The 26,751-nt window shown below is 49.4% G+C and overlaps 1 protein-coding gene across 4 annotated transcripts in view; it reads left to right on the plus strand.

The window, feature by feature from the left end:
- The first annotated feature begins 20,194 nt into the window (after positions 1-20,194).
- The window catches only part of NUDT13 (nudix hydrolase 13), a 582,976-nt gene continuing 576,419 nt past the window's right edge, over positions 20,195-26,751 (plus strand). For 2 of the 4 annotated variants that reach the window (XM_069240402.1, XM_069240403.1), the window contains exon 1: positions 21,008-21,051. Coding sequence is in view for 1 of the 4 variants with exons in the window: in XM_069240400.1 (XP_069096501.1) it covers positions 20,244-20,251 (8 nt within the window). In the remaining 3 variants the exon portion in view is untranslated. Of the gene's footprint in view, positions 20,252-21,003; positions 21,052-26,751 lie in introns of those variants that run through there. The other 2 variants (XM_069240400.1, XM_069240401.1) reach the window with 2 other exon arrangements.

Genomic DNA, 26,751 nt, shown 5'->3' on the forward strand with positions numbered 1-26,751 from the left:
GTTGGGTGCGTATATATTGGCTAGTGTGAAATAAAAGGAGCCTATGTTGATTTTCAGAGCCAAATATCTACCCCTGACCTCGTGGATCTTAGCAACAACCTCCCCATGGAAGGACCTTGAAAAGAAGATTGCCACACCACCTTGCTTCGTGGAAGCGGAGGACCAGTACTGACAGGGAAACCACTTAGAGCACATAAGATGTGTGTCCGCAGCCAATAAATGCGTTTCCTGCAACAAACAAACCTGACTCCCAGAGCGCTCCAAGAAGGACAGGATCGCCAGCCTCTTCGAAGGGTTATTGAGGCCACGAACATTAAAGCTAAGACACTTAAAGCTTAAACCCATGATGAGGGGGTAGGAACCGCGACTGCCGGGCCTCTACTATGAAGCCAGACACGGTGGTAGCTCCAGTTAAGGCAGACAGGGAATCCCATAATAATCCCCAGTAATGAGCAGATGACCTGTAGAGGGGTACAGTATAACAAGACAAAAACGCACAACAGGTCCAGTTAAACCAACATTCAAGTCCTCCGTGATACGTCTACATCGATGAAGGGTTCCAACCAAAGTCAGGGACACACCACCGGGCTCGCTCCTGACTGCCGGAAGCCCCACCACCCAGGTTCTGCCCCAGTCCGGTCCAATTCACCTCTGCCGGGCAGTCCACCAGCACCTCCCCCTCACCAGCAGTGACCATCAGGGCCTATGGGCCAGCACCGGCGGCAACACTGTTCAAAACTGCTTGTCGCCTGTTCTCGCTCTCTGGACGACGGCCGCGACGGCCTCCGCTTTTTCTCCTTACGCCGCCATCCGGGTCGGCTCCCAACAGGGCCCCCTCCAGGGGACCCGGCCCGCTGCTCTGTCTCCTCCAGCGCCAGCACCCGACGGGCCCCCCGGAGCATCCTCACCTGTCTCAGCTGATCACCCCAACGGAACACCAGGCGGAAGGGATGACCCCAGGTATAGGACATGGAGGCCGCCCGGAGTGGTCTGTGATAGGCTTAAACTCCCTGCACCTCTGCAACGTCAACACAGAGAGGTCCTGATAAAGCTGCAAGTTGTGCCCCCTAAACTGGACCTGCGGCAAGTTCCGCGCCTTCTGGAGTATTGCTTCTTTAACCAGAAAATTATGGACGCACGCTAAAATATCGGGAGGGCGCACCCCGGCACCCCCCGCTCGGCTCACTCTATGGATCCAGGAGGATGGGCTCTCAGGAGACAAGAGGGAGTTAAACAAAGCCGTAACAAACTCTCGAACATCATCTCGCTCGGCCCCTTGCGGGACCCCCCTGCTGCGTATGTTATGGCCCCTAGAGCGATTTTCTAAATCTTCATTCATAATCTCCAGCTGTTCCTGATGTTCACGCAGATGGAGTATCTCCTGCTGGAGTTGCTCGACTTCCTCCCCTCTGGAGACCTCGTTATTCTCAATGCTGGACACTCTTTTCCCCAAAGAAGTAATGTCAGACCACAGATCTCGCACTTCCTGGGAGATGTCTCTGCGAAGCTCCTGCAGATCCACTTGTAGCGAATCGAACAGGGAGGTAAGGAAACTCTTTGTGACTGGGGCCTCCCCCTCCGCCTCCATGTCACCCAACTGGTCGGCCCCCCGCGTCGAAGCCACGGCCTCAGAATGTCGGCTCTGCGACGGATGTGATCTGGTTAGCATCTCTCGGACCGATTGGTCCCTCTTAGGCTTAGAAGATGCCATCACCACCTTCTCAGTGTCCATGAGGCCGCTGTTAATGTCCCACAGGTATGTCCGCTCTACAGACTTTCCGTCCTCTCACCGTGGGCCGAGCCGTCCCGTCGATCTCCCAGCGCCATCTACAGCGTTGCCTGCACTCCTCTAGGGCTGCCTTGAACTACTGCCCCCACAGCCGGGAGGGCACTCGCCACGTCTCCCCTCCCGGGGGCCACCGCTAGTCACCCCCAGGCCCTCCGGGCTCACTCGTGACCAGCCAGTCTTAGCCGTACAGCACGGCCATCCACTGCCTCCTCGCAGCACCCCGTCTCCTATCTCAGCGCCACGCCGCACTGCGGGCCGAAAAGTCCCACCAACCACCTTATGTTGCCTTCATGGTGCGCCCGAGGGGCCTCCCGCTCACCACATCACAGAGTGGCAAAGCAGCCCCCCACCGCGCCACCAGCCCCTCAGGGCCCCGCCAAACAGTGCCATTAGCAATCTCCAACCGCTCCAGGCTGTAGGCCCAGGCCGCACACCGGCCCTGCGCACCCTTTCTTCGCCCGAAAGCGCTGCAGGCCAAGGTCGCCACCGTCACCACCGCCAAGCCGGGACCCAGCCGTCCGCCCCCACGCTGTCCGCCGGGTCAGAGGCCCGGCCCGGCCGCCACCTCCAGCCTCACGTGGCTCCGCCTCCGCCGCCGCTGCGTTCTCAGGGCAAACCACGCAGCCCCAGGCACTGCCCTCATCCTCCTCTGCTCGCGGCCGCCTTTCTGTAGAGGGCCAGGCCCACCGCTGTGCTATTTCTGGGCCCGGGTGGTGGAGCTCTGAAAGATGCGTCCGTCTACTCCGCCATCTTGGCCACGCCCTCCCCTCAAACTTTTAAAGTTTAGATTTCCATATGTTGTTGCCTGGACAACTGTGGGAGTAAGCTGTACTGCAGATATGACAGAAAAGGTTTAGGGCAGAGAGACAACAACAAAAAAAGTTTTGGGTACTTTTAAAAGAACAGGGAAAAACTTTTTCAAACTTTTGAAAACTTTTTAAAGTTTTCAGAAACTTTTCAGAAACTTTTTAGAAAGTTTTAGAGAAGGAAAGTTAAACTGTTTAGGTTACTGTGTATATTCTAAAGTATTTGGTATATGTTTTTCTTATAAAAGCACCAATGACAAAGTGGTAAAGCAGTTCAAGTACTTATCCCACCGCTGCACCACCAATGTAGGAGGCTGGTCTGGCTTATAGTGGGAACCTTGTGGTACTTACACCTTGTGCCAGTTCCAGTTATCCCTTATTAGTAGATTAGAAGTTTTTCTAGCCGCTTAGGCTGATAGAGGTAGCTATAGCAGAGCAGCTTATGCTGAACTAGGAGACATGCAAAGCTCCTACTAAACCACTTATACCACTTAGCACTATATCATAAGAAACACAATACTCAGAGTTACTAAAAATAAAGGTACTTTATTTTAGTGACAATATGCCAAAAGTATCTCAGAGGATATACTCCCTTAGGAGGTAAGTAATATACACAAAATATACACACAAACCAAAATCAGGTACGTAAACAGTTAGAAAAGTAGTGCAAACACTGTAGAACACAATAGAATGCAATAGGAGACAAAAGGCCTAGGGGCAACACAAACCATATACTCCAAAAGTGGAATGCGAACCACGAATGGACCCCAGACCTAGTGTAGTGTGTAGAGGTTCACTGGGAGTGTAAGAAACACTAAGGGTATCCAAGATACCCCACCACAAGACCCTGAAAAGTAGGAGTAAAGTTACCCTACTTCCCCAGAAAGACAGTAAAGTCGAGATAGGGGATTCTGCAAAGACAACAACTGACTGCAAAGCACTGAAGACGGATTCCTGGACCTGAGGACCTGCAAAGGAAGGGGACCAAGTCCAAGAGTCACGCAAGTGTCCGGGTGGGCAGGAGCCCACTAAACCCCGAATGAAGGTGCAAAAGGGCTGCCTCTGGGTGAATGAAGCCAAAGATTCCGCAACAACGGAAGGTGCCAGGAACTTCTCCTTTGATCAGAAGATGTCCCACGGCGTGCTTGAGGATGCAGAGTTATTTCCACGCGGAAAGACCACAAAAAAGCCTTGCTAGCTGCAAGAGTCGCGGTTGAGGATTTTGGGTGCTGCCAAGGCTCAGGAAGGACCAGGAGGTTGCCCCTTGGAGGAGGAGCCAGAGGGGGCACTCAGCAACACGGAGAGCCCATGCAGAAGCAGGCAGCACCCGCAGAAGCACCTGAACAGGCGTTCAGAAGATCTGAGCACAACAGTCGACTCAGCACAACAAAAGAGGCTCCCACGAAGTCGGAGTCTAACTCAGCGAGTTGGGCAATGCAGGACAGAGTGCTGGGGACCTGGGCTAGGTTGTGCACAAAGGAAGTCTTGCAAAAGTGCACAGAAGCTCTAGCAGCTGCAGTTCATGGAGCACACAGGATTACTGTCTGGTGTGGGGAGGCAAGGACTCACCTCCACCAAATTTGGACAGAAGGGCCACTGGACTGTCGGGTACACTTGGATCCAGCTCCTATGTTCCAGGGACCACACTTGTCAAGATGAGGGGGAACCAAGAGGACTGGTGATGCAGACATTTGGTGCCTGCGTTGGCAGGGGGAAGATTCCGTTGACCCACTGAAGATTTCTTCTTGGCTTCCAGTGCAGGGTGAAGGCAGACAGCCCTCAGAGCATGCACTACCAGGAAACAGTCAAGAAAGCCGGCAGGATGATGTGCTACAATGTTGCTGGTAGTCTTCTTGCTACTTTGTTGTGGTTTTGCAGATGTCCTGGAGCAGTCAGTGGTCGATCCGTGGCAGAAGTCGAAGAGGGAAGTGCAGAGGAACTCTGGCGAGCTCTTGCATTCGTTATCTGGTGAGATACCCACAGGAGAGACCCTAAACAGCCCTCAGAGGAGGATTGGTACAGAGAAAGGTAAGCACCTATCAGGAGGGGTCTCTGACGTCACCTGCTGGCACTGGCCACTCAGAGCTGTCCATGGTGCCCTCACACCTCTGCATCCAAGATGGTAGAGGTCTGGGACACACTGGAGGAGCTCTGGGCACCTCCCCTTGGGAGGTGCTGGTCAGGGGAGTGGTCACTCCCCTTTCCTTTGTCCAGTTTCGCGCCAGAGCAGGGCTGGGGGGAACCCTGAACCGGTGTAGACTGGCTTATGCAAGGAGAGCACCATCTGTGCCCTTCAAAGCATTTCCAGAGGCCAGGAGAGGCTACTCATCTCAGGCCCTTCACATCCATGTCCAAAGGGAGAGGGTGTAACACCCTTTCTCAGAGGAAATCCTTTGTTCTGCCTTCCTGGGACTGGGCTGCCCAGGACCCAGGGGGGTAGAAACCTGTCTGAGGGTTGGCAGCAGCGGTAGCTGCAGAGAAAACCCCAGAGAGTTAGTTTGGCAGTACCTGGGCTCTATGCTGGAGACCCGGGGATGCATGGAATTGTCCCCCCAATACCAGAATGGTATTGGGATGACAATTCCATGATCCTAGACATGTTACATGGCCATGTTCGGAGTTACCATTGTGACGCTACATATAGACCTATATGTATTGCACACGTGTAATGGTGTCCCCGCACTCACAAAGTCTGGGGAAATTGCCCTGAACAATGTGGGGGTACCTTGGCTAGTGGAGAGTAAATCTAAGTTACGAACCATAAACAATTATCAAGGGAATGATATTCCTCAAATGCCATATCGCTATAAATATCAATAAGCCTAGTTTTGTATGTCATATGATACAACAACTTTGGAATGCATGGTTTGGGCTACATATATGATTGGATAACAGAATAAATATTCTATCAGCAATTGTAGTTTTATTGAGTTCATTTACAAAATATTAAGGATATAAAACCAAGTACAAAAAAGACATTGACATTCACCTAACTCAATCATTCCACATTCATACTGGGCTAAAACCTCAAAAAAACAAAATACAAAAGTTACAAAAATTACAATATAGTGGTCCTAGTATCATACACTTTATACAATAGCAAAATAGAATCCAAAAATTACATATTGTTACCGAACATAAATGCAGATCCAAGAATGTTAGTGTAACTATCTCGTGCACCAATGTAGAAGGGATGAATGTCCACGAAAAATGATGATAACATTATGATCTCAAATGAGATTCGATAGGAACCTGTTGCCTACGTGCGTTTCGGTATTCCTCTATTATTGAGGTCACCTTCATCAGGGCAGTTCCAAATGTTGTAATCCATTGCTGATGCAATCCCAACAGCCGGACATTCTAGTACTTTCTTGTGCCAAGTTTTGGGTATGTGCCACAAATTTACAAGATATCTATTAGAAAGAGATATATAAATAGAATATATGGACTGGAAATTTCTAGATGTAGCTTTTTTTATTTTAAGTTTACATATTTGTATATTGAGACCCATAGTCAGTCTCAAGCAGTTGAGTACTGACACTTAGGAGGTCATTCCGACCCTGGCGGTCAAAGACCGCCAGGGCCGCGAATGACGGAAGCACCGCCAACAGGCTGGCGGTGCTTCCATGCCCATTCTGACCGCACTGCCCATGCCACTGGCTGGCCCCAGCCTGCTTTTCACTGTCTGCCTAGCAGACAGTGAAAAGCGCGACGGGTGCAACTGCACCCGTCGCACACCTGCAACACCGCCGGCTCCATTCGGAGCTGGCTTCAGTGTTGCAGGCCCCCTTCCCGCTGGGCCGGCGGGCGCTAACATTGTTAGCGCCCGCTGGCCCAGCGGGAAGGTCGGAATGCCGCCAGCGGAATGACCCCCTTAATGTGATGCGCCACACCACCAGTATATAGATCATGCATAAGTAGAATCAATCTAGAAAGTCGAGGATACTCAGAGTGGAATTACTGACATGCCGTTGAAAATATATATTATTTTATTTAAAGGATGCATAGATATAGCCATTAGATACCAAAGAGTGAACTGATTGTTATGTGATAGATGGAATTAAAAGTTACTATATAAGAAAGCCACACTGTGAGTCAATTAGTCTTGTTTGTCCCAAACTTACTTAAAAATACACCCAAGTGCTCTTTGACATTAGTAATAGCAGAACATTATTGTTTGTTTTTTATTTTTTATGGTACCTGTTACAGAAGTCTGGTATAATTCCTAATGTGAAAATATTTCATTTTCAAGATAGCAACAATGAATGTCCTTTGCCGTCAATAGGAATTCAAAGATCTGATGGAAGGAAAGAAACTTTAATCGAAATTGCAAGAACTGGAACGAGGGAGAAGGAAAAAATAAACTAAGTTAGAACTAATTGCAAGTCAAAAATTGGCTGGAATAAAGAAGCTTCATATAGCTTCATATAGTTCTTCTTATAATTACCTGGGATCCTAGTAGCAAAAGCTGAGGAGGAGATACTACTTCGAGGTCCTCTAATTGGTCCCATAATTGGTTCACCGGGGTCTTTATAGGGGGGCAGGAACACAGAGATAGAGGGAAAACTGATTAACTATCGAACTATAAGAGGCTGGATAAACTTGAATTAACCTAATAGAGGAGGCATCATCGTATTGTAAGTTAAATACAGAATAAGTGATGAAAAACTGCAAGCCTTACTTGAAGACTGGACATAGTGGCATTCAGTCCCAAGTGCGGTCACCCGACTAGAGGGAACCATTTTATATTCATCGTTCGATAGATGGGACGATGGGAAACACTAGAATGCGCGCAAGAATAGAAGCACACGTACAGTTGCAGTCGCCATCTTGAAATACCCGTTGTTAAAATACTCTACTTTTAGGTTAGAAAGACGCGAACTGTAATAGCCAGAGCCATATTTGAGTGGTCAATATTGATAAAATCAACCTCTAGATCACCCGACTGGAGGTAACCATTTTATATTCATCGTTCGATAGATGGGACGATGGGAAACACTAGAATGCAAGAATAGAATCGCAAGAATAGAATCGCACGTAACTGTCGCGGTCACCATCTTGAAATACCCGGTGTTAAAATACTCTACTTTTAGGTTAGAAAGACGCGAACTGTAATAGCCAGAGCCATATTTGAGTGGTCAATATTGATAAAATCAACCTCTAGATCACAACAATGTGGTCCAAATATAGGGAATTGTACGTGTCATTGCTCTAATATACTGAGTGTAAACCGATGCAGGCACTCAGTATGGAGCATCATGGACTACAAACGGTAACAGAGTAAACAAGTATGTTCCCCTAATCAGTCAATCCTTGGCTAGTGCCAGGGTGCCCTCACAATAAGTAACTTCACACCTAACCTTCACTAAGTGAGGGTTAGACATTGTAGCCGGGTGAATAACTCCCCGACTACATTACAAGCCAAAGCCGGAGCAGAACCGCCCTCAGATGCTCTTGAAAAGACTGCGTCTGTTGAAACCGGGAATCTGGACATCCAGATTCCAGTGACAATACCTGCTGACGGACGGGCGGGGAAACCAGAAGAGGAAAACACTGCCGGCACCTGGAACCCGGATATTTGGGTTCCCGAAAGGTTAAAAAGAAATGAAGGACTACGCGTGCGAGACGCGGAAGGAGAAGAGGACGCCGAGAAGCAAGAAGCAAGAAGCAGAAAAGGCAGAGCGTGTAGAAAACGGAGGAAACGAGGAGAAAGACGACCCAGACCTTGGGGAGAGGTGGCCGTTTGACAGTTGGGGAGACACCACAAGGGGACAGGACAGTCCCACTAAACCCGATCTTCGCCACGTCCCTGGAGGGACGTGGCTACAGCAGGTACGGTCCTGCCTAAGGGGAAAATTACGTTAAATGGTGGGAAGGGAGGAGGGTGGAGGAGAGGGATAGGGGGAGAGGGGAGGAGGAGGAGAAGGCTGGGAGTTTTAACAGTGAACTCCACAGAGCACGTGACAGGGTAGTTTATGGCCCCTAAAGTAGATTAAACACACACAGGTGTAAACACGGGATTCTCGTGACCCTGTGCCTTCATCTCTACTTTCTTTATTTCTTTCTCTTGGGAAAGTACGCACATTCCCATTCACCCCGAGCTCTCTCTCTCTCTCTCTCTCTCTCTCTCTCTCTACACCCTTCCCACACACTAAAGAATACCAATTGCAACACAAAGCCACTACTTACCGGTCTTTTGGTTCCTTTTGTTTTTCGGCCTTCCCGCCAACACCATCGCCGAGAAACCGTCGTCAGTCACCCCGGACCCTGAGGAAGAAGAACACAGAGGAGATCAACAGCACGAAAGACTTTAGACACTGATTATTTTAAACTACAATTATCTCACAATAAAAGCACCTATATACATCCACCAATTGAGTATTGTCTTACTCCCTATCGCTTTACCCACGGCCACAGACATATAGGTGACTTATAAGTTACTTAAGTGCAGTGTAAAATGGCTGTGAAATAACATGGACGTTATTTCACTCAGGCTGCAGTAGCAGTCCAGTGTAAGAATAGTCTGAGCTCCCTATGGGTAACAAAAGAAATGCTGCAGCCCATAGAGATCTCCAGGAACCCCAATACCCTGGGTACCTAGGTACCATATACTAGGGAATTATAAGGGTGTTCCAGTGTGCCAATCAGAATTGGTAAAATTAGTCACTAGCCTGCAGTGACAATTTTAAAAGCAGAGAGTGCATAAACATTGGGATTCTGGTTAGCAGAGCCTCAGTGATACAGTTAGGCACCACACAGGGAGCACATGCAGGGCACACTTTATGAGCACTGGGGTCCTGGTTAGCAGGATCCCAGTGACACAGGCAAAAACAAACATACATCCAAGTAAAAATGGGGGACGGGTAACATGCCAAGCAAGTCAGTACTTTCCTACACACGTCAATCAACAGTGTGCCCAGCTGTACAGGGACCCCAGGCCACATCTCCTAGCCGGGACAATCAGGGACCTGGGGTCAGTGGCAGTGGGCACACGGTTCAGGGGACAGAGGCACAGGCCAACAGGGTCACTGGGAGGACTGCTGTGCACCATGGGGAGGACAGGACCAGGGAACCGACTCTCCAGGAGGCACTCTCTGAGATTCTGGGAGCCTACCAACATTCCCAGGACACGATGGGCAAGATCACTGGCAACGTGCAGAAGAACAGGCGGCTGCAGGAGGGACAGTATCAGGGGATCAGCGAGGAATTGCAGGCCATCAACACCACCCTGATCTCCGTAGCAGGGGTGCTGGCAGACATTGCCAACATCATGAGGAAGGCCACAGCACACCAGCGGGCCCCTACCACTAGCCAGTCCATCGACCAGCCACCCACTTCCGCTGCCACTAGTGGGGAGGAGACCCCACCACAGGACCCACAGGCCACCATCATCCCTCCCCCTGAAGAAGGTGCGAACCAGACAGAAGGCAAAGACAATTGCCAAGACCACTGCCAGGAAATTAGACTCTCCTGATTGTACCCCTTGTGTCCCACTCTGTCAGCTTGTCCACCTTGAACTGCCATTGTTCCCCTTCCTATGTCCCCCTTGGACACTGCACCTGTGCTACAGACTGGAACATTACCCTGAACTTTCCTCCATCATCGCCCCATTCCATTGCATTTTCCCCTCTATTTTTTAGCACTACAATAAACTCCCTTGTATAAAACTTGACTACTAGTATTTCATTTATTGCAAATGTGTATTGATTGAAACGGCTACAACTATTGCAAATGAACTGTACATAGTGAAAGTATAGAATGAATGACCTGTTGCTGGCTGTTGTGATCACATCAGGACATTGTTGTCATATCACCAACATCTGTAAAATGACAATCCATAGGTAACAGTAAGTAGGGGAAACAAGTAAGTATTGCCAGCATGCCAATGCCACACAGAATACAATAGTCATAAAAATGTGAAGTTGCACTGTCTCACATGTGTGTCATTGGAAGTACTGACGGATTACTAATGTTCTGTTGTCCATATCCTCATCCTCACTGTCCTCAGGGTCCACTGCTGCCACAGGGGCATCTCCGGTCTCCTCCTCCTGCAGAAAAGGTACATGGCGTCTGAGGGCCAGGTTGTGCAACATGCAGCATGCCACTACTATCTGGCAGACCTTCTTGTGTGAGTATCACAGGGATCCACCTGTCAGATGGCAGCACCTGAACCTGGCCTTCAGGAAGCCAAAGGTTCTTTAAATTATCCTTCTGGTTCGCCCATGTGCCTCATTATAACGTTCTTCTGCCCTTGTCCTGGCATTCCTCACAGGGGTCAGCAGCCATGAAAGGTTTGGGTAACCAGAGTCACCTGCAAATATTGAGGGACAACATTCAACCACACACTATCCTATTTGGCAAACAGCGTATGCATACACCAACATACACTGGGTGGGGACCAAGGCTCACCTATAAGCTAAACCCTGTGCCTCTGTAGTTGGACCATCACATTTGGAATGTTGTTATTACTCAGGACAAAGGCATCATGCACGACCCAGGATACTTAGCATTGACGTGGGAGATGTACTGGTCCGCCAGGCACACCATCTGCACATTCATGGAGTGGAAACTCTTACGGTTTCTATACACCTGTTCATTTTCCCCAGGGGTGGACAAACGCAATATGTGTTCCGTCACTCACCCCAATTATATTGGGGATATGTCCCATTGCATAAAATCCGGCGTTCACAGTGGCCAAATCTTCCACCTGGGGGAAAGCAATGTAGCTGCTCATGTGTTTTATCAGGGCGGACAAGACTCTTGCCAGAACTATTGAGAACATTGGCTGTGACATTCCTGCTGCCAAGCTTACTGTCACTTGGAAAGAACCAGTTGCCAGGAAATGGAGCATTGATAGAACTTGCACAAGAGGGGGTATCCCAGTCGGATGACGGATAGCTGATATTAGGTCAGGCTCCAACTGGGCACACAGCTCTGTGATTGTGGCCCTGTCCAGTCTACAGGTGAGTATTATGTGCATGACCTCCAATGTAGCTAAGTCCACCAGGGTATGTCTCCATCTCCTATTCATCCGCAGCGGTCGGCATCTAAGGGACACAAGAGTGAGTAGGCTGTCACAATTGGAACACCTATACCACAACAGCAGTCCTCTTCGTGCAATCATGTTTTGGGACAGTAGAATTTAAAAGTATGTGCTTTTTATCCTGTGATGCAGCAATTATCTATATGCCCATTCACCCTCCCTGAAATGTCGACCGTCTGTCCTGTGTGGAGGGACAGGTGCAAGTGAGGTAATTCCACCGACATTGTGTGCCGTGGTGGGAGGCAGTCGTGAACTGCAATGCAATTCTCCATTGGATATTATTGGGCCCTATGGGGAACAGTGGCCAAAGGGGACGTAAGCCGGCGGTGACGGTATAAACCACAGCGGATGTAACCGCCATTTCATTTCACATTCCTCACTTATTTCCTGACCTTCCACAGGAGAGGACCTACACTGCCTGTGCTGCTGTGACCTGTGTCTGGAACCTACCATGGCCGGTGTGACCAGGGAAAGGGCCCCAGCCTTCACTTCAGAGGAGTTGGAGCGACTGGTGGATGGGGTCCTACCCCAGTACGGACAGCTGTATGGGCCTCCAGACCAACAGTTGAGTACACTGCTGGCATGATGCATGTGGCAGAAATGCATGGAGTTGTGTGTGAAGGCATTGTGTAAGGGTGGGTGGGGGGGTGGCTGTAGTTCCTCTTGGCGGTGTACATGTTGTGAGCTGGCCTATGTGTTTTGCCATGTTGATGTGATCGGGTATGGTGGGCCATGTGTGTGACAGGCTGGACTCTTTGTTTAATGGAGTTCTCCTGTATGTATTACCTCTGTAGGTCAGTGCCCATCAAAAGAATGTATTATGGTGTGCCATCGCCAAGGAGGTGCGTACCCTGGAGGTCTATGACAGGCGGAGATCCCACTGTCGCAAACGGTAGGAGGACCTGAGAAGCTGTGCACGGAAGACCGCGGACGCCCAGCTGGGGATGGCCTCCCAACGAGGAAGAGGTGCCCGTCGGACCCTGACCCTCCTGATGGCCCGAATACTGGCAGTGGCCTACCCTGAGCTGGATGGGCGCTTGAGGGCATCACAGCAGCCACAAGGGGGTGAGTATAGTGGGTATCATTACAACTTATGGCTGGTGGGGTGGTATCCGGGTGGTGGTTGTGTGTTAGTGAGTGCCCCTAAGGCCAGGCCAGACATAGCAGCGTAGGTCCTCTGAAGGGTAAAGATTGCATGGCAAATACAGGTATCCTAGCTTGTTAGTATTCACTTCTAGGCAGGGCTGCGTGGGTCCCAGGTGTGCTGCAGTTGGCGGTGTGTGCTCCTCCTCATGCCTTGATGACTAGCCATATCACTGGTAGTGCACTGCATAGTGTGTAGGCCTGTTCCCTGTGTGTAAAGGTGCTGTGTCTGCCAAGAGTGGTGTTGGTGCAGTCATTGACCCAGTGTATCCTTTGTTTCTCTCCCCCCTTTCTTGTTTTCTTATCCTCTCCTTATGTGCATTAGCCTCATTTGGAGGAGGAGCAGAGGCACCGGCGACAGAGGGAGCTGCATCCCACAGGACCCTGATGGCAGAATCCACTGACGCCGAGGGCACCAGTGGGACGGAGGGTGAGGGGAGCTCCATGGCAGGGACTGGAGGGGACAACACAGACTCTGATACCTCCTCCGAAGGGAGCTCCCTGGTGGTGGCGGACACCTCTGTGACTACCCCAGCTGCAGGTACAGCTGCCGCCCCCTGTACCAACACCATCCTCCCAGTAGCCCATCAGCGAGCTGCCCGTGCCCGCTCACCCAGGCCCTGCCCCAGTGAGTCCTGCTGCCCTAAGTGAGAAGTCTATTGACCTCCTGAAATCCATCTCTGTAGGGCAGCCAACCATTGTGAATGCCATCCAGGGTCTGGCATCCCAGATGCAGCAATGCATTCCTGGAGGGCATTCATGGTGGATTGGCAGACCAACAGAGATCGATTCAGGCTCTGGCCTCCTCTCTGATGGCAGCCATTGTCCCTGTTTCTACCGTCCCCCCTCCAGCTTCCACTTTCCAGTCCCATTCTCCTCAACCCCAACCCATCCCAAGCACACAAACAGACGAGCATGCACACAAGACAACACCCAAGAGTGTCACAGGCAAACAAAAGCACCACACTTCATCCCACAGGCACTCACATAAACACCATACCGTTGCAGACACGACAACATCCACTGCCTCCACTGTCTCCCCCTCCTCCTCCTCCTCCACCTCCCTCCCTCCCAGATACGTCCACACTCACACCTGCATGCACTACATCTATATCCGCTACCAGTATCACCACACCAAGCAGAATACACTCCTCACTGGCAGACACCTCCACAACATCCATGCACGCGTCCCCTGTGTCCTCTCCCACTGTGTCTGTCTCCCCCCCCCACAAAGGACACAGACACAAGCACTCAGACACCCAACAGCCATCCACCTCACAACAGCATACAGCCCATGCACCTGTACCCAAATCCAGCAGACATGCACCTCCAACAACCATTCCCTCATCCTCCACTCCCATTACTCCTCCCTCCTTCAGCCCCAACGTCCCTTAAAAGCTTTTCCTTTCCCAAATTGACCTCTTACCTACCCCTCCCCCCGTCCTGCACGTATGGGCAGGGTACCAAGGACACAGCCCAGCACCTCAGCCAAACAGTCCACGGGGACATTGGTAGCACCACCTACTCGTGGTGGTAAGGATACCAGACCTACAACACTGAAGGGGAAGGAGCCAGCACCACCTGGGATGAAAGGGAAGAGTCCTGCCCCAGCTGTGAGGAAGAGGAAGGAGCCTGCACCAGCTATGAAGAAGGGGAAGGAGCCTGCACCAGCTGTGAGGGAGGGGAAGGAGCATCCAACACGAGGCAGAGAGGGGAAGAGCCCATCCATCCCTGCCAGGAAGGGTAAGGGATCCCCAACCCATGAACAGGAAGACAAGAGGCACTCTACGCCAGCGGAAGATGTCAGGCTAACATTGCCACCAGCACCAGCTGTCACTGGGCCCCCACCGCCAGCCGTGGATGTGCAGCCATCAGTGAGTGCAGGGGCTGCCCAGGAGCCTCCCCCAACCACCACCACCACCATGCAGCCATCAGTGAGTGCAGGGGCTTCCCAGGAGCCTTCCCCAACTACCACCATCGTACAGCCATCACCGACAGCGGATGCTATGTAATTCACCTTCCAGGGGCTACTGTGCGGGCTACCCCCTCCAGAACCAGTGGGCAAGACACCAACTCGAGAGACTGTGACCTTGCACTCCCCAGGACAAAGCAATGGGCATGTTGCCCCCTCCAGAACCAGTGGGCAAGACACCCACTTGAGAGATTGTGGCCTTGCACTCTCCAGGACAAAGCAATGGGCATGTTGCCCCCTCCAGAACCAGTGCGCAAGACACCCACTTGAGAGACTGTGGTCTTGCACTCCCCAGGACAAGGCAATGGGCATGCTGCCCCCTCCAGAACCAATGGGCTTGTTCCCGCATCCGGCTGAGGTGCCTCCCCCTGAGGTGCCTGCCTATTTGAAAACTGACGCCCCTGCAGTGTTTTATCCAGATGTGCTCAGGGTTCGAGTTGGCCCTTAGACTGTGCCCTGTGGCCATGTGGGCCCTTTGAAGTTTGGACTGGGCAGTGTCCCTTTTTTGTACATGCGTACATATCTGTTTCATTGCCAAATCAACGTATTAATTTTGATGTTGATCTGATGACAATCATTTTCGTCAATTCCTATTGTCCTTGCATTATTCTGCCGATTTTCGGGGAGTGAATTGTTTTTGTAGTGCAGCTGGTTGTGTGTATGGTGTGTGTGTTTGTAGGGTGTGTGTCGTGCATGTGTGTGTCACTCTCTTTTTCCTACCCCCCTCCCTTGTGTGCTAGGCGGCTGTACTCAACGTTGTCGTCTTCGTCGGCGTTGGTGTTACAGGTGGAGCAAAACGTAGAAGATCATCGGGAAAACTTGCAGTTCGGGTTCTGTGGCAGTGTGGTTCTTCCCTGTGTCACCAATAGTGAGTCCTTTCACTTCTGAGCTCTGTTTCCGCCAAGCTTTTGTTACCGTTGGTACCACCACGGAAAAGGTGGCGGTTTCCTGTGTAAAAATATGGTGGGTGGAACTTTGTTTTCCACCTGGCTGTTGGCAGCTACCGCCGTGATGACTGTGTTTCCGCCCTGGTGGTTGGTGTGGTACACTGCCTGTCTACTGGAGATATCATCGCCATGGTCATAATTTGGCAGTAATTACCATCAGCCTGTTGGCGGTATTACCGCCACTTTATCACTTACTGCTGGGGTCGTGATGAGGGCCTTAGTGAATAGGCACTCTAGTCCCAATGGGGTATGAGCTATGAGCACTACATTGTCTGCATAGTGGAGGGTCAGGATTGGTCTGTGGCCAATTTGTGGGAGTTCGCTACATCTGCTTTCCAGAACACTGCCTAATATGTTTGTATACAAGTTAAATAAAAAGGGAGCAAGTACGCAATCCTACCTTACTCCCCTTGCTATGTCAAACAGTTGGGTACTCTCCACCTTAAGTTCCTACCTTACCCTGGCCCCACTCGAAATCAATTTTTCTAAGAAAGTTTACTATGGATGGCTCTACCCCAAGGTCACTCAGAATGATCCACAGCTTATCATGGACAACACAATTGAATGCAGATGTTAAACCTACAAATGCTAAGAACATATTCCCTTGTTTTATATGTGTTAAGTTTTCCAATTAAGAGGCTCAAGTTTAATCCCTGATCGATTGTCCCCAAACCTGAGCGGAAACCATATAACAAGCCCGATGTAATTTTATTTGATTCAGTCCAGTCCTGCAATCTATTTAGGGTGATACAGCCAGTCATATTAACCAGGGAATCTGTAGCAAGCAAGATTATTGCATTCACCCTTCTTGTAGATAGGGACAAATGATTCAGACCAGGTATTCAAAAAGCCTATGCTAGAAAAGACTCTAAGGACCAGAGTCAATAGTGGGCCCCACAAGGCAGTATTAGTTTTGTAAATACCTACAAGAATACCATCTGGGCCTTGTGCTTTACTTCTTTTCTTTGCTTTTATAGCCTTATTGACCTCCTCTAGGTTAAATATTCGGTTACCTTGTTCAGGGGGCAAAGCATTTTCTGAGGTGTCAGACATAGGAGACCCTGACCAAGTAGGCTCTGCAGATGCCTGGAGTAGCCATTAGTAAAATAAAATGGGCCACCCATTCAGCTTCACTAATGGCAATTTCCAAGCGAGGACCATCTGCATTTTTCAGAAAGGGGGAGTTAATCACACACCAGAAGGCCATAGTATCTTTACTGAAGCTTGCCTCATGCAAAGTCTCCCAGGCTTCATCTTTCAGGCCAAATTTCCACCCCTTCAAGTCAAGCCTGTAAGGCCATCTACAAGCCTGAATTTCTTGGGTATTTCTAGGCGATTTTTGTAAAGCAGATTTTAGTCTTTTACAGGTATTAGTTCATATGGTATAGAACCACCCCTTATTCTCAGATGCCATGCTCTTCCGGTTGACAATTAACCCTTTCCTAACCCCTTCTGTTATTGTTATAAATGTGTCAATGACTTCTGCATCATCACCCAGCTACATCATCTTGACAAACCAAAAATACTTCACTCTGCTTGCTAAGCATCTGCTCTAAAAATGTATTAGGTTCTACCAGTAACTATCACAGAGCATAGACATTTGGACGGTTAATTTCAATATTGTTTCGACCTGATGATTAAGAAGATTAAAACACTCTGGGGGAAATGGTCACTTATTGGAATATCATGTTTAATACATTTTGAGACTAATGTAGAATACCGATTAAGGAAAACCACATATCTATCACTCTGTTCTCTCCTATACCATTAAATGTACTACTGATTGGAACAGACGTATTGAATAGGCTGTTACTGAAAGCCAAATCATATTTGAACAATAACTTGTTTAATGTGATGCCATAAGACTTATGTGGAGCTGATTATGAGGCTCTCTGTCTTGTGCGAGTTGAGTTTAAGGCAGCAGGTTTCCATCCAGGCGTTGACTGCTCTCATTCCATCGTGGAACTTTCTCTTTGCTTTTGATGGGTCGTTGGTCAAGGAGAAGATCAGTTGGGTATCGTTGGTATGGGATACAATGTTTAGGTTCTGCTGTCTGACGATTTAGCAAGCGGGACCATGTAGATGTTGAAGAGGGTCAGGGTTAGTGAGGATCCATGGGGTACTCCACAGTATGTTTCTTTAGGTGCCAAGGTGAACGGTGGGGTCTGACACTCTAGGTTCTTCCTGCGAGGAATGATTGACTCCATTCAAGAGTGCCTTGGAGTCTGGTGTGGAGGGTGGAGTGGGAGACTGTGTCGAATGCGGCAGAGAGGTCAAGGAGGATGAGGGCGACTGTGCCTCAGTGGTCCAGTATGGTGTGGATGTCGTCAGTGGCTGCGCGGAGGGCTGTTTCAATGCTGTGGTTGCTCCTGAATCCAGACTGGGAGGGATCCAGGCCTTGGCTTGCTTCAAGGAACTCAGTCAGTTGCATGTTGATGGCCTTTTCAGTTACCTTGGCTGGAAAGCAGAGAGATGGGTCTGTAATTCTTCAAATCCCTTGGGTCGGCAGAGGGATTTTTTAGGAGTGGGTTGATCTCTGCATGCTTCCAGTCGAATGAGAAGGTGACTGTTTCGATAGAACGGTTGATAGTCTAGCAGAACTCTGGGCGATGGTGCCGCTGGCCAGGTTGAAAATGTGATGTGGGCACAGGTCTGAGGGTGCCCCTGAGTAGATGGACTTCATGAGTTTCCAGGTGTCTTCTGTGGAGACAGGGGCCCAATGGTTCAGGGTCTGGTGTGGTGTCCGTAGTGGTGCTGGTGGGTGGTGTGGGTGGATTTTGGTTCTTGAATCCTTCATATATGTCCTGGATTTCCCAGTGAAAAAAGGTGGCAAGGTTGTTGCAGAGGTCTTGAGAGGAGGGATGTCTGAAGTGTCAGTTCCGGGGTTTGTGAACTTCTTGACTATGGTGAAGGGTTCCTTGCTGTTGTGTGCATTGGTGCTGATGTGTTCTTGAATGGCAGCTTTCTTGGAAGCTCTGATGAGCTGGTGGTGCGTGGTGACAGTGATTTTGGAGGGTGTGTCGTCTTCAGTTGTTTGGCTGTTTCTCCACTTTTATTCCAGTCTTCTGCAGGTGCGTTTAGACTCTTGGAGTTCTGTTGTGAACCAGCTTGGTTTCTTGCGGTGCTGGTTTCTGGGAAGTTTTCTTAGGGGGGCTATGCTGTAAGTGCATTCTGTGATCCAGCTGTGCAGGTTGTGTGCTAAGTTGTTCGCGTTTGTGGAGTCCAGTGGGAGTGGAGTGGCTGAGTGCATCAGTGAGCTGCACTAGGGTGTGGTGGCATGCGGTGGTCTTCCGTAAGGCAAAATGGATGCATCGGTGGTCTGTCCACTGGTGTTCAGAGGTGTGAGAGATGGTGATGAGGTTTCCTGCTGAAAAAGGGAGTCGAAGGTGTGACCTGCTGCGTGCGTGGGGAGGTTGACTAGTTGCTTGAGACCCAGGGTTGTGAGGTTGTCTAAGAGAGTTGTGCTGTTGGTTGTCGAGGTGGAAATTGAGGTCGCTGAGTAGGATGTAGCCAGTGGAGAGGCGAGTGCGTGGGGAGGTGACGAGATCAGCAATGGTTTGGCTGAACTGGGGTCAGGACCTGGGCAATCTGTAAGCGAACGTGTCATGGAGGGAGGTGTTCTGGTCGGTCTGGATCTGGAAGTGTAGGTGATCTAGGGTGGTTGGAAGATTCTGTGTCTTGATGGTGGTTGACAGGCGGAAGGTGTTTATGTACACTATGACGTTACCTCCTCCTGGTCCATTGGCTCAGTCTTTATGGACAATTTTGTAGCCGTTGGGAATGACGGGACGATGTCCGGGACTGAGGTGAGTGTGATCCAGGTCTCTGTGAGGAAGGCGACATCAGGGGCGATCAAGTCAAGGAGGTCCCAAACTTCTTCTGCATGTTTCACAAGGGAGCGGATGTTGAGGAGTGTGCACCTGAGGTGTCTATCTGGGCTTGGTGCGAGGTTGTGTGGTTGGTGGAGGCAGGTGCGGGAGCAGAAGCGGCAGAATGGTCCATGAGTGACCTTTGGATTGGCTAGGTGGCAGGCTGAGGATCTTCCGGTGTTGAGGGCATACAGAGATACGGCGTTGTATCGGCAGGTGGTGCAGGAACCAGGATCTGTGGCGCTGGGTATAGTCCAGGCACAGACAGGTTTGCCTTTGGCGCGCCTTTGGTGTGCCTGCAGCGCCACCGCTGCACGACCATGCAGCAGCCACCATTAAGAAGGGGAGAGAGGATGTAGGGGCTGGTCAACTGGGAGGCGGGAGGGCAGGAAAGCGTTTTTACAGGGAGGGGGCAGGGCCGCAGGAGCAGCAGGGAGGGAGTTCAGCATGAGAGTGCCAAAGAGAGAGGCTAAAAAACAGACAATCAGACAAAAAAAAGTGAAAAAGAAGATAAGACAGAGGCAGAAGTAAATGGCCACTAGGCATGAGGCGCAGGTTGGTGCCTGTGGGTGGAGGCGGGACTCAATCTCAGAGCTGGCAGGCTCTTGAGGAGATAGGACGCAGAGGCAGCAGCAGGAGGAGCTGGGCAGGAAGGAGCGACAAGAGTTGCTCAAATGTATTTGTAAGTCAACTAACCTATTACTAAGTAGTACTTATTTCCTCAAACGTTATAATTGACAAACTGTAGCTGATATTAAACAGAAGTACACAGGGGCGTGTATCGAGGGGTGGGAGAGAACAGAAAACAAGATTACAAAATCTATTGCAACATTTTAAAAAGGTTCTCATGTGATAAAGTGATGATTTTGGTGTAGAAGGACGGGGTTCTAAAAAGTGTGTGACAGCGACCTTTTCAGACAACAGGGAGTTTATTAGTCATAACAAACTTAACATAAGTAGCACCATGGTTTCTGGCTAGCCCCAAACTGCTTGAACTCAATGTATTTCGCTTTTTCTATCTCTCAGGCCAGTGTGCTAAAAAGCACACGTAAAAGGACGATTGTACAGATAAAACATCAGAAAAGCGCGGAACCGTTGTGCTTTTAATGGTGTGCAGTCACTGGAACATCATTTTCAAAAATCCCTTTACGAAAGTAACACTGAACGCCTCTACTGATTCAACAATGTGTTGTATTCCGCCTAATCGCTGAGATCAGAACGTGCTCAATAACAAACTGCCTTCAGCCTTGCTCATTCTAAGTACTTCAATGAAAGAGCGATATGTTTATCTCCGTACACAGCACATGTTTGAATGTGTTTATGGGAAAGCGAGTTTATATCTTAGAAGATGAACATAAGTAAGCCTCTTAGTGGTCAAATTAACAGACTACAATTCCCATCAGTCCTTCGCCAGTTTTATAGTCACTTCCTGCTACTGAGCAGAGCCGTGGAATACTTACTTCAGGCAGTGTTGTGTGCACAGTAAGTAGATGAACGTGTTGCATATCACGGTATTCTTCGGTTGTACTTACTCGTAAAGTTATTATCCACCTGCAGTTTCTAATTTGTGACCTATTTTTCCATACCTTTATGGATTTATCGTATACGTGTGGAAGTTTATATATTACCAGATTAATGAGGTAATAGTTTGAATGAAGGACGAAGATATTTCCTAAGTGTGAGCTTTTCAGTAACCACTACACTTCTGTCTTCTTTACATTTTGCCATTTCCTATATACCCTGTCGTGTTCTTTGTGCCCGAGTCCCGAAGACGACACTAGGAATCCGGTAAGGGTGTATTTTTTTATTTGTATTCTTGGTCTGCAGCTCAGTGCACGCATGCACCTCCTTCCCATGGTTGGGGGGAGTGATGGGGAGCGAGTGGTGTTCAGTCATGTCCCCATCTGGTGTGTTCGTGGTCCTAGAGCTAATTTGTATCCGTCGTTCTGACATTTCCTCCCTTTGTTGACAAAATATACACATTCCCCACACTTGCCTCATAAGGTGACAATAGGTACGGTCTATGTACTCCCCATGTAACCAATATATACAGAGGTCTGTGTGTGTGTATATATATATATATATATATATATATTTTAGTGACACATCACATTTCTTCAGTCAATCTCTTGGGCTTCCGACTTGCTCTCATTGGGCAGGAGCTCTCCTTTCCATGGTCCTTTTATTCTCTTGCGTCTTCGGCCCGGAGAAATCCCTCCCTGTTGGGAAAAGCTGCTTCTATTGACTCTCCTGTGTCGTCGCTCACCGACTTCTGACTGGCACTTGGTCTTGTCACTCCTTCATCATCGTCATCTGACACCCTGAAATCTTAAGTGAGAGCTGTGCCTGGGCATGGAGTAAGACTGTTGGTGTGTGCTCATTGATCCCTTGATGTTTATCTTCAGAGGCTGGCTCAAGAAGGGACTCTATAATTTTCGTGTTTGCTTTGGCGCACAAGGACTAGATCTAGAATGCTTTAGTTCAGATGCCTTGCGTCTGCTTGTCGTTTAATTTTTCTCTTGGCCTCCAGGTCATGTGTGGCAATGTTACTGTGTTCTGGCGGGGCCTTGTCTTCCAGTTGAGGCAAATGGGTCCTGCTTATTCTCCTCAGTACCAGTTCTGATGGGCACCTTGTGGAGCTGTGCGGGGTGTTGCGGTAACCCCGAAGTATTTGGCACAGTGTTTGTCCCATAGAGATCTACAACAGCTTTGCTCAATGGACATCTCACTTTGTTTCCTATGAACCTTAATACCATGCTGTTTGCTTGCGGCCGCAAGGGTGTTATTTTCCTATGGTGATCTCCCAGATATGCCATAAACTTGCGGGATTCCTCTTCTGAGACCTAGAGTCCATTGTCTATCTGGACTGTCAGCGAGGCACCCTAAACTGTGAATATGTCGTCCAGAATTGGTAAGGTGGCATTAGCTGTTGTTGATGACACTTGACAGACTACAGGGAACCGAGAGTATTCATCGAGGACGACCACCAGTGTCCAAAGGCCCATTGAAGTCTGCAGCCAATGTTGCTCTTACAGCCTCAGGGAGGTCAGACATGTGTATTTGCCCTGGCTTGGGTGATCTTCCCATTATTTGACAGAGGGTCATGATCGTGTCCTCTATGAGATGGTCAAGTCTCGGGAAAAAATTTCTTTTTTTCTTTCAGCATTTTCTTTGTTGCCACCATGTCTCTGTGAGACTTGTGTGCAAGGCTGATTGTCCTAAGTCAAAGTGTCTTCGGTATGACTATCCTGGTGCCTCAAAGCAGTGTCCCTTGCTCTGTTTCAAACCGTTCCTCCTGCACCTGTTTCAATGTCAGTATTTCCTCTCTCTTAACCCCTTCGCCTACTGGACTGCTGTTGTTTACATGTCTCCACCTCTGTTGCTGCATAAGTATTTTGACTGCTTGTAGCGTTGAATCAGTCGTCTCCTGCACCATTCACTCCATCAGAAGTATTTTGTTGCAGCACAAAATGTAGGTTATTTCTGAGCCATGGAAGATGTCTCTGTTGCCGGGGGCAAGGGATGTCGCAACATGTAGGCGCCAGGGTTGGGCACCTTCCCTGGTTTGTGCACTAGTTGGAATCCTAGTCCTTCAGGTATATCCCTCACCTTTTGAGGTGTGGTGGAATTTTTGCATTGGGGATGCCATATATCATGAGCAGTGCCTGGTGGTCTGTCACTATGGTGAACGACTTCTCGTTGATGAATATGTGCTAGTGCTCGCATGCCCATACTGCCCCTAGGCTCCCTTTCGCTGGTTGAGTGTATGCCCTTTCTACATCTGACAGGCTCTTCTCGCATATGTGACAATGTCCCTTGGTGTGTCTCTTCCAGGTTTATGTTATGCTAGAATGGCACCTAACCCCACCTAGCTAGCCTCTACAGTGAGCTCCGTGCATAGGGATGTGTCATAGCAAGTGAGGTGATCATCGACTGTGACGTTATGTTGGATGTTCTTGAACGGCTTGTCGCATTACGAGGTCCAGAGGAATGGCTTCCTTTGTTTGGTCTTTGATGAAGTGAGCACAGTAGCTCGGCAACCCAAGAAATGACCTTACTTCCTCTACATCCTCGGTGGGTTGTGTTCTGGAGTGTTTCTACTTTACTGGGACCTGGTCACCCCCTTTCTGGGAGAAAATGTGTCCAAAGAAGACAAGATCTCCTTTTCCCAGTTCATATTTTTCCTCATTCAGTGTCAGGCCAGTCATATCTAACTGATTGCATACTTCCTGCAGTGCCATGTCATGCTCTTCATTTGTGCAACCGAATACCAGGATGTCATTGTGTAGGAGGCTGGCCTGGTGTGTGTGGTGGGTTCTTATACCTTATATCAGGTCCAGGTATCCCTTATTAGTGTACTGTAAGGAAAGGAGTGTCTAGAAGCCAGGCTCTCTAGAGGTAGCTGTGGATGAGCAGCCAAGGCTTATCGAGGAGACATGCAAAGCTCATGCAATACTACTGCAGTCACACTTAGTACTTACACACATGAAAGAAAACTGTGTTACAAAAAATAAGGTACTTTTATTTTGGTGACACAATTACCAAAAAGTACTAGAGAGGCAACCCTCCAATAGGAGGTAAGTAAAACAGTAGATATGTACACTAGTAATCAGAAATAGGCATAGAAAGTGATAGAAAACAGTGCAATAGCAAATAGGCAGTTGTGACCTTAGGAGGAGCCCAAACCATATACTAAAAAAATGGAATGCAAATGTAGGACACCCACCTAGACAAGTGGGATGTGTAGAGGGTAGCTGGAGAACTAGGAAACCCCAAAGGTAAATACCACAGTGCCCCCCCAGCGACGAGGAAGAAAGGAGTAAGAGACGGGATTGTCCCCAAACCACCCAAAAGGACGAAAAAGAAGATAATGTAAAAATAGCATAGAGGCTATACTCCCTTAGGAGGTAAGTAATACACAAATTATATACATTAGTATGCAAAAATAGGCATACAAACTGTTAGTTAGAAAACAGTGCAATTAGTGAAAACCACAATAGAGGGAAATGGCCCTGGGGTAGCACAACCCATATACTAAAAAAATGGAATGCGAAACTTGGTCCCCCACCTAGGTAAGTGTAGTGTGTAGAGGGGAGCTGGGAGTACTAGGAAAGCCCAAAGATAAGTACCACAACCCACCCCAGTGACCAGGAAAGCTGGAGTAAATCACAGTTAAGTTTCCCAGAACACACAGAGAAGCAAATAATAATAATGCAAAACCTCAGAATAGACTGCAAGGCACCAGGTGTGTATTCCTGGACAGAAGAGGACCAAGTCCAAGATGCACAGCAGAGTCCAGGAAGGGCAGGAGCCACTACCCATCAGGATGAAGGTGCAAGAAGTGAACCACCGGTGAAGAAGAAGAGTCAGCACTGCACTCAAGAAGACCAAATCGGGTTCCTGGAGGATGCATGTGATGTCCCACGCGGAAGGAGGATTGCAGTCTGGTTTACAAAACTTGCGGTTAGCAGAAAGTGGATCTGCTGGGAAACAGGAAGGACCAGGTGGATTCTACCCAGGAGGGGGAGTCACAGGGGGACCTCGGCAACACAGAGATCCCAGGCAGCACCCACAGAACGGGGACAGGAAAGTCGCAGAAGAGGCCCACGCAGCACTACGAAAAAAGGCTCCCATGCCTCCGGAAGAACCACTCAGGGAGTTGTGCCTCGCAGGATAGAGTGCTGGGGGTTGGAGCTTCAAGATGCCTGAAGATCTTGTGGAAAGGATGCCAACAAGCCTTGGCAGTTATGAAGGACGCGGTGCACAGGGGTACTGTCCTGCGTGGGCAGGCAAGGGCTTACCTCCACTCAAGTTGGGTAGCTAAAAGAGAGGACTGTCGGTACCACTTCAGTCCACCACCCGTGATGCAGGATCCACGCAACTCAACAGGAGAGGGGAGCCACGCAGCCGGTCGTCGTCGCAGTTGGTGCCTGCAGAAGCAGAGGAGTGACTCTTTCACCCCTAGGGAGATACCTTCTTCCTTCTGATGCAGGCTGAAGATGGGCGGTCTTCAGAGGATGTACGACCAGGGAAATGTTGCTGTTCCTGGAAGCAAACATGGGTACAAAGTTGCAGAAGGCATCTTGCTTCTTTGTTGCAGCTTGCCAGGCCTTGGAGCATCCAGATGCAGTTTCTTCGGTCAGAAGTGTAGGGTGCAGAGGATTTCTGCTGGAGTCTTTCAATCCGAATCTGAGGTTCCACCCAAGAGAGAGATCGTAAATAGCCCTGAAAGGAAGATTGGTCAAATAGCTGGGTGACCATGTATCAGAAGGGGGCTCTGATGTCACCTTTTGGCACTGGCCACTCCGATGCTCCCAGAGTTCCCTGCCAACCTTGAATCCAAGATGGCAAAACCCAGGGACCCTTTGGAGGAACTCTGACCACCACCTCTGAGGTGGAGATGGACATGGGAGTGGGCACTCCCCTTTCCTTTCTCCAGTTTCGCGCCAGGGCAGGAACTGGGGGTCCCTGAGCCGAAGTAGACTGGTTTATGCAAGGAGGGCACCAAATTTGCCCTTCAAAGCATTGCTAGTGGCTTGGGGAGGCTACACCCCCCAAGCCTATAACACCTATTTTTCAAAGGGAGCGGGTGTTACACCCTTCTCCCAAAGGAAATCCTTTGTTCTGCCTTCCTGGGCTTGAGCTTCTCAAGTAACAGGAGGGCAGAAACCTTTTTGGGAGGTGGCAACAGCTTGGGCTGCCTGAAAATCCTCAGAAGGGTGTGATGGCAAAAGGAGCCCCCCGAGTGCATGGAATCATTCAACCAATGCTTGCAAAAGCATTGGGGTATGATTCCAACATGTTTGATACCAAACATGCCTATGTTCGGAGTTACCATTATGTAGCTGGACATAGGTATTGACCTATGTCCAGTTCACGCGTAAAATGGCGTCGCCGCACTCACGAAGTCCAGGTAAATGGGCCTGGACTTTGTGGGGGCACCTCTGCTAGTGGAGGGGTGCCCTCACACAAAGGTACTTTTGCACCCTGCCCTCTGGGCTGGAAGGCCTGCCATAGGGGTGACTTACAAATGACCTGGTGCAATGAAAAGTGGCAGTGAAAGGGTTCTTGCACCTTTTCACACAGGCTGCAATGGCAGTCCTGCAGAACCCTTTGCTTGGGCTCCCTATGGGTGGCAAAATTTATGCTGCAGCCCCATAGGGATCCCTTGGAACCCCAATG

The sequence above is a fragment of the Pleurodeles waltl genome, chromosome 6, assembly GCF_031143425.1.
Source record: "Pleurodeles waltl isolate 20211129_DDA chromosome 6, aPleWal1.hap1.20221129, whole genome shotgun sequence".
Lineage (NCBI taxonomy): Eukaryota > Metazoa > Chordata > Amphibia > Caudata > Salamandridae > Pleurodeles > Pleurodeles waltl.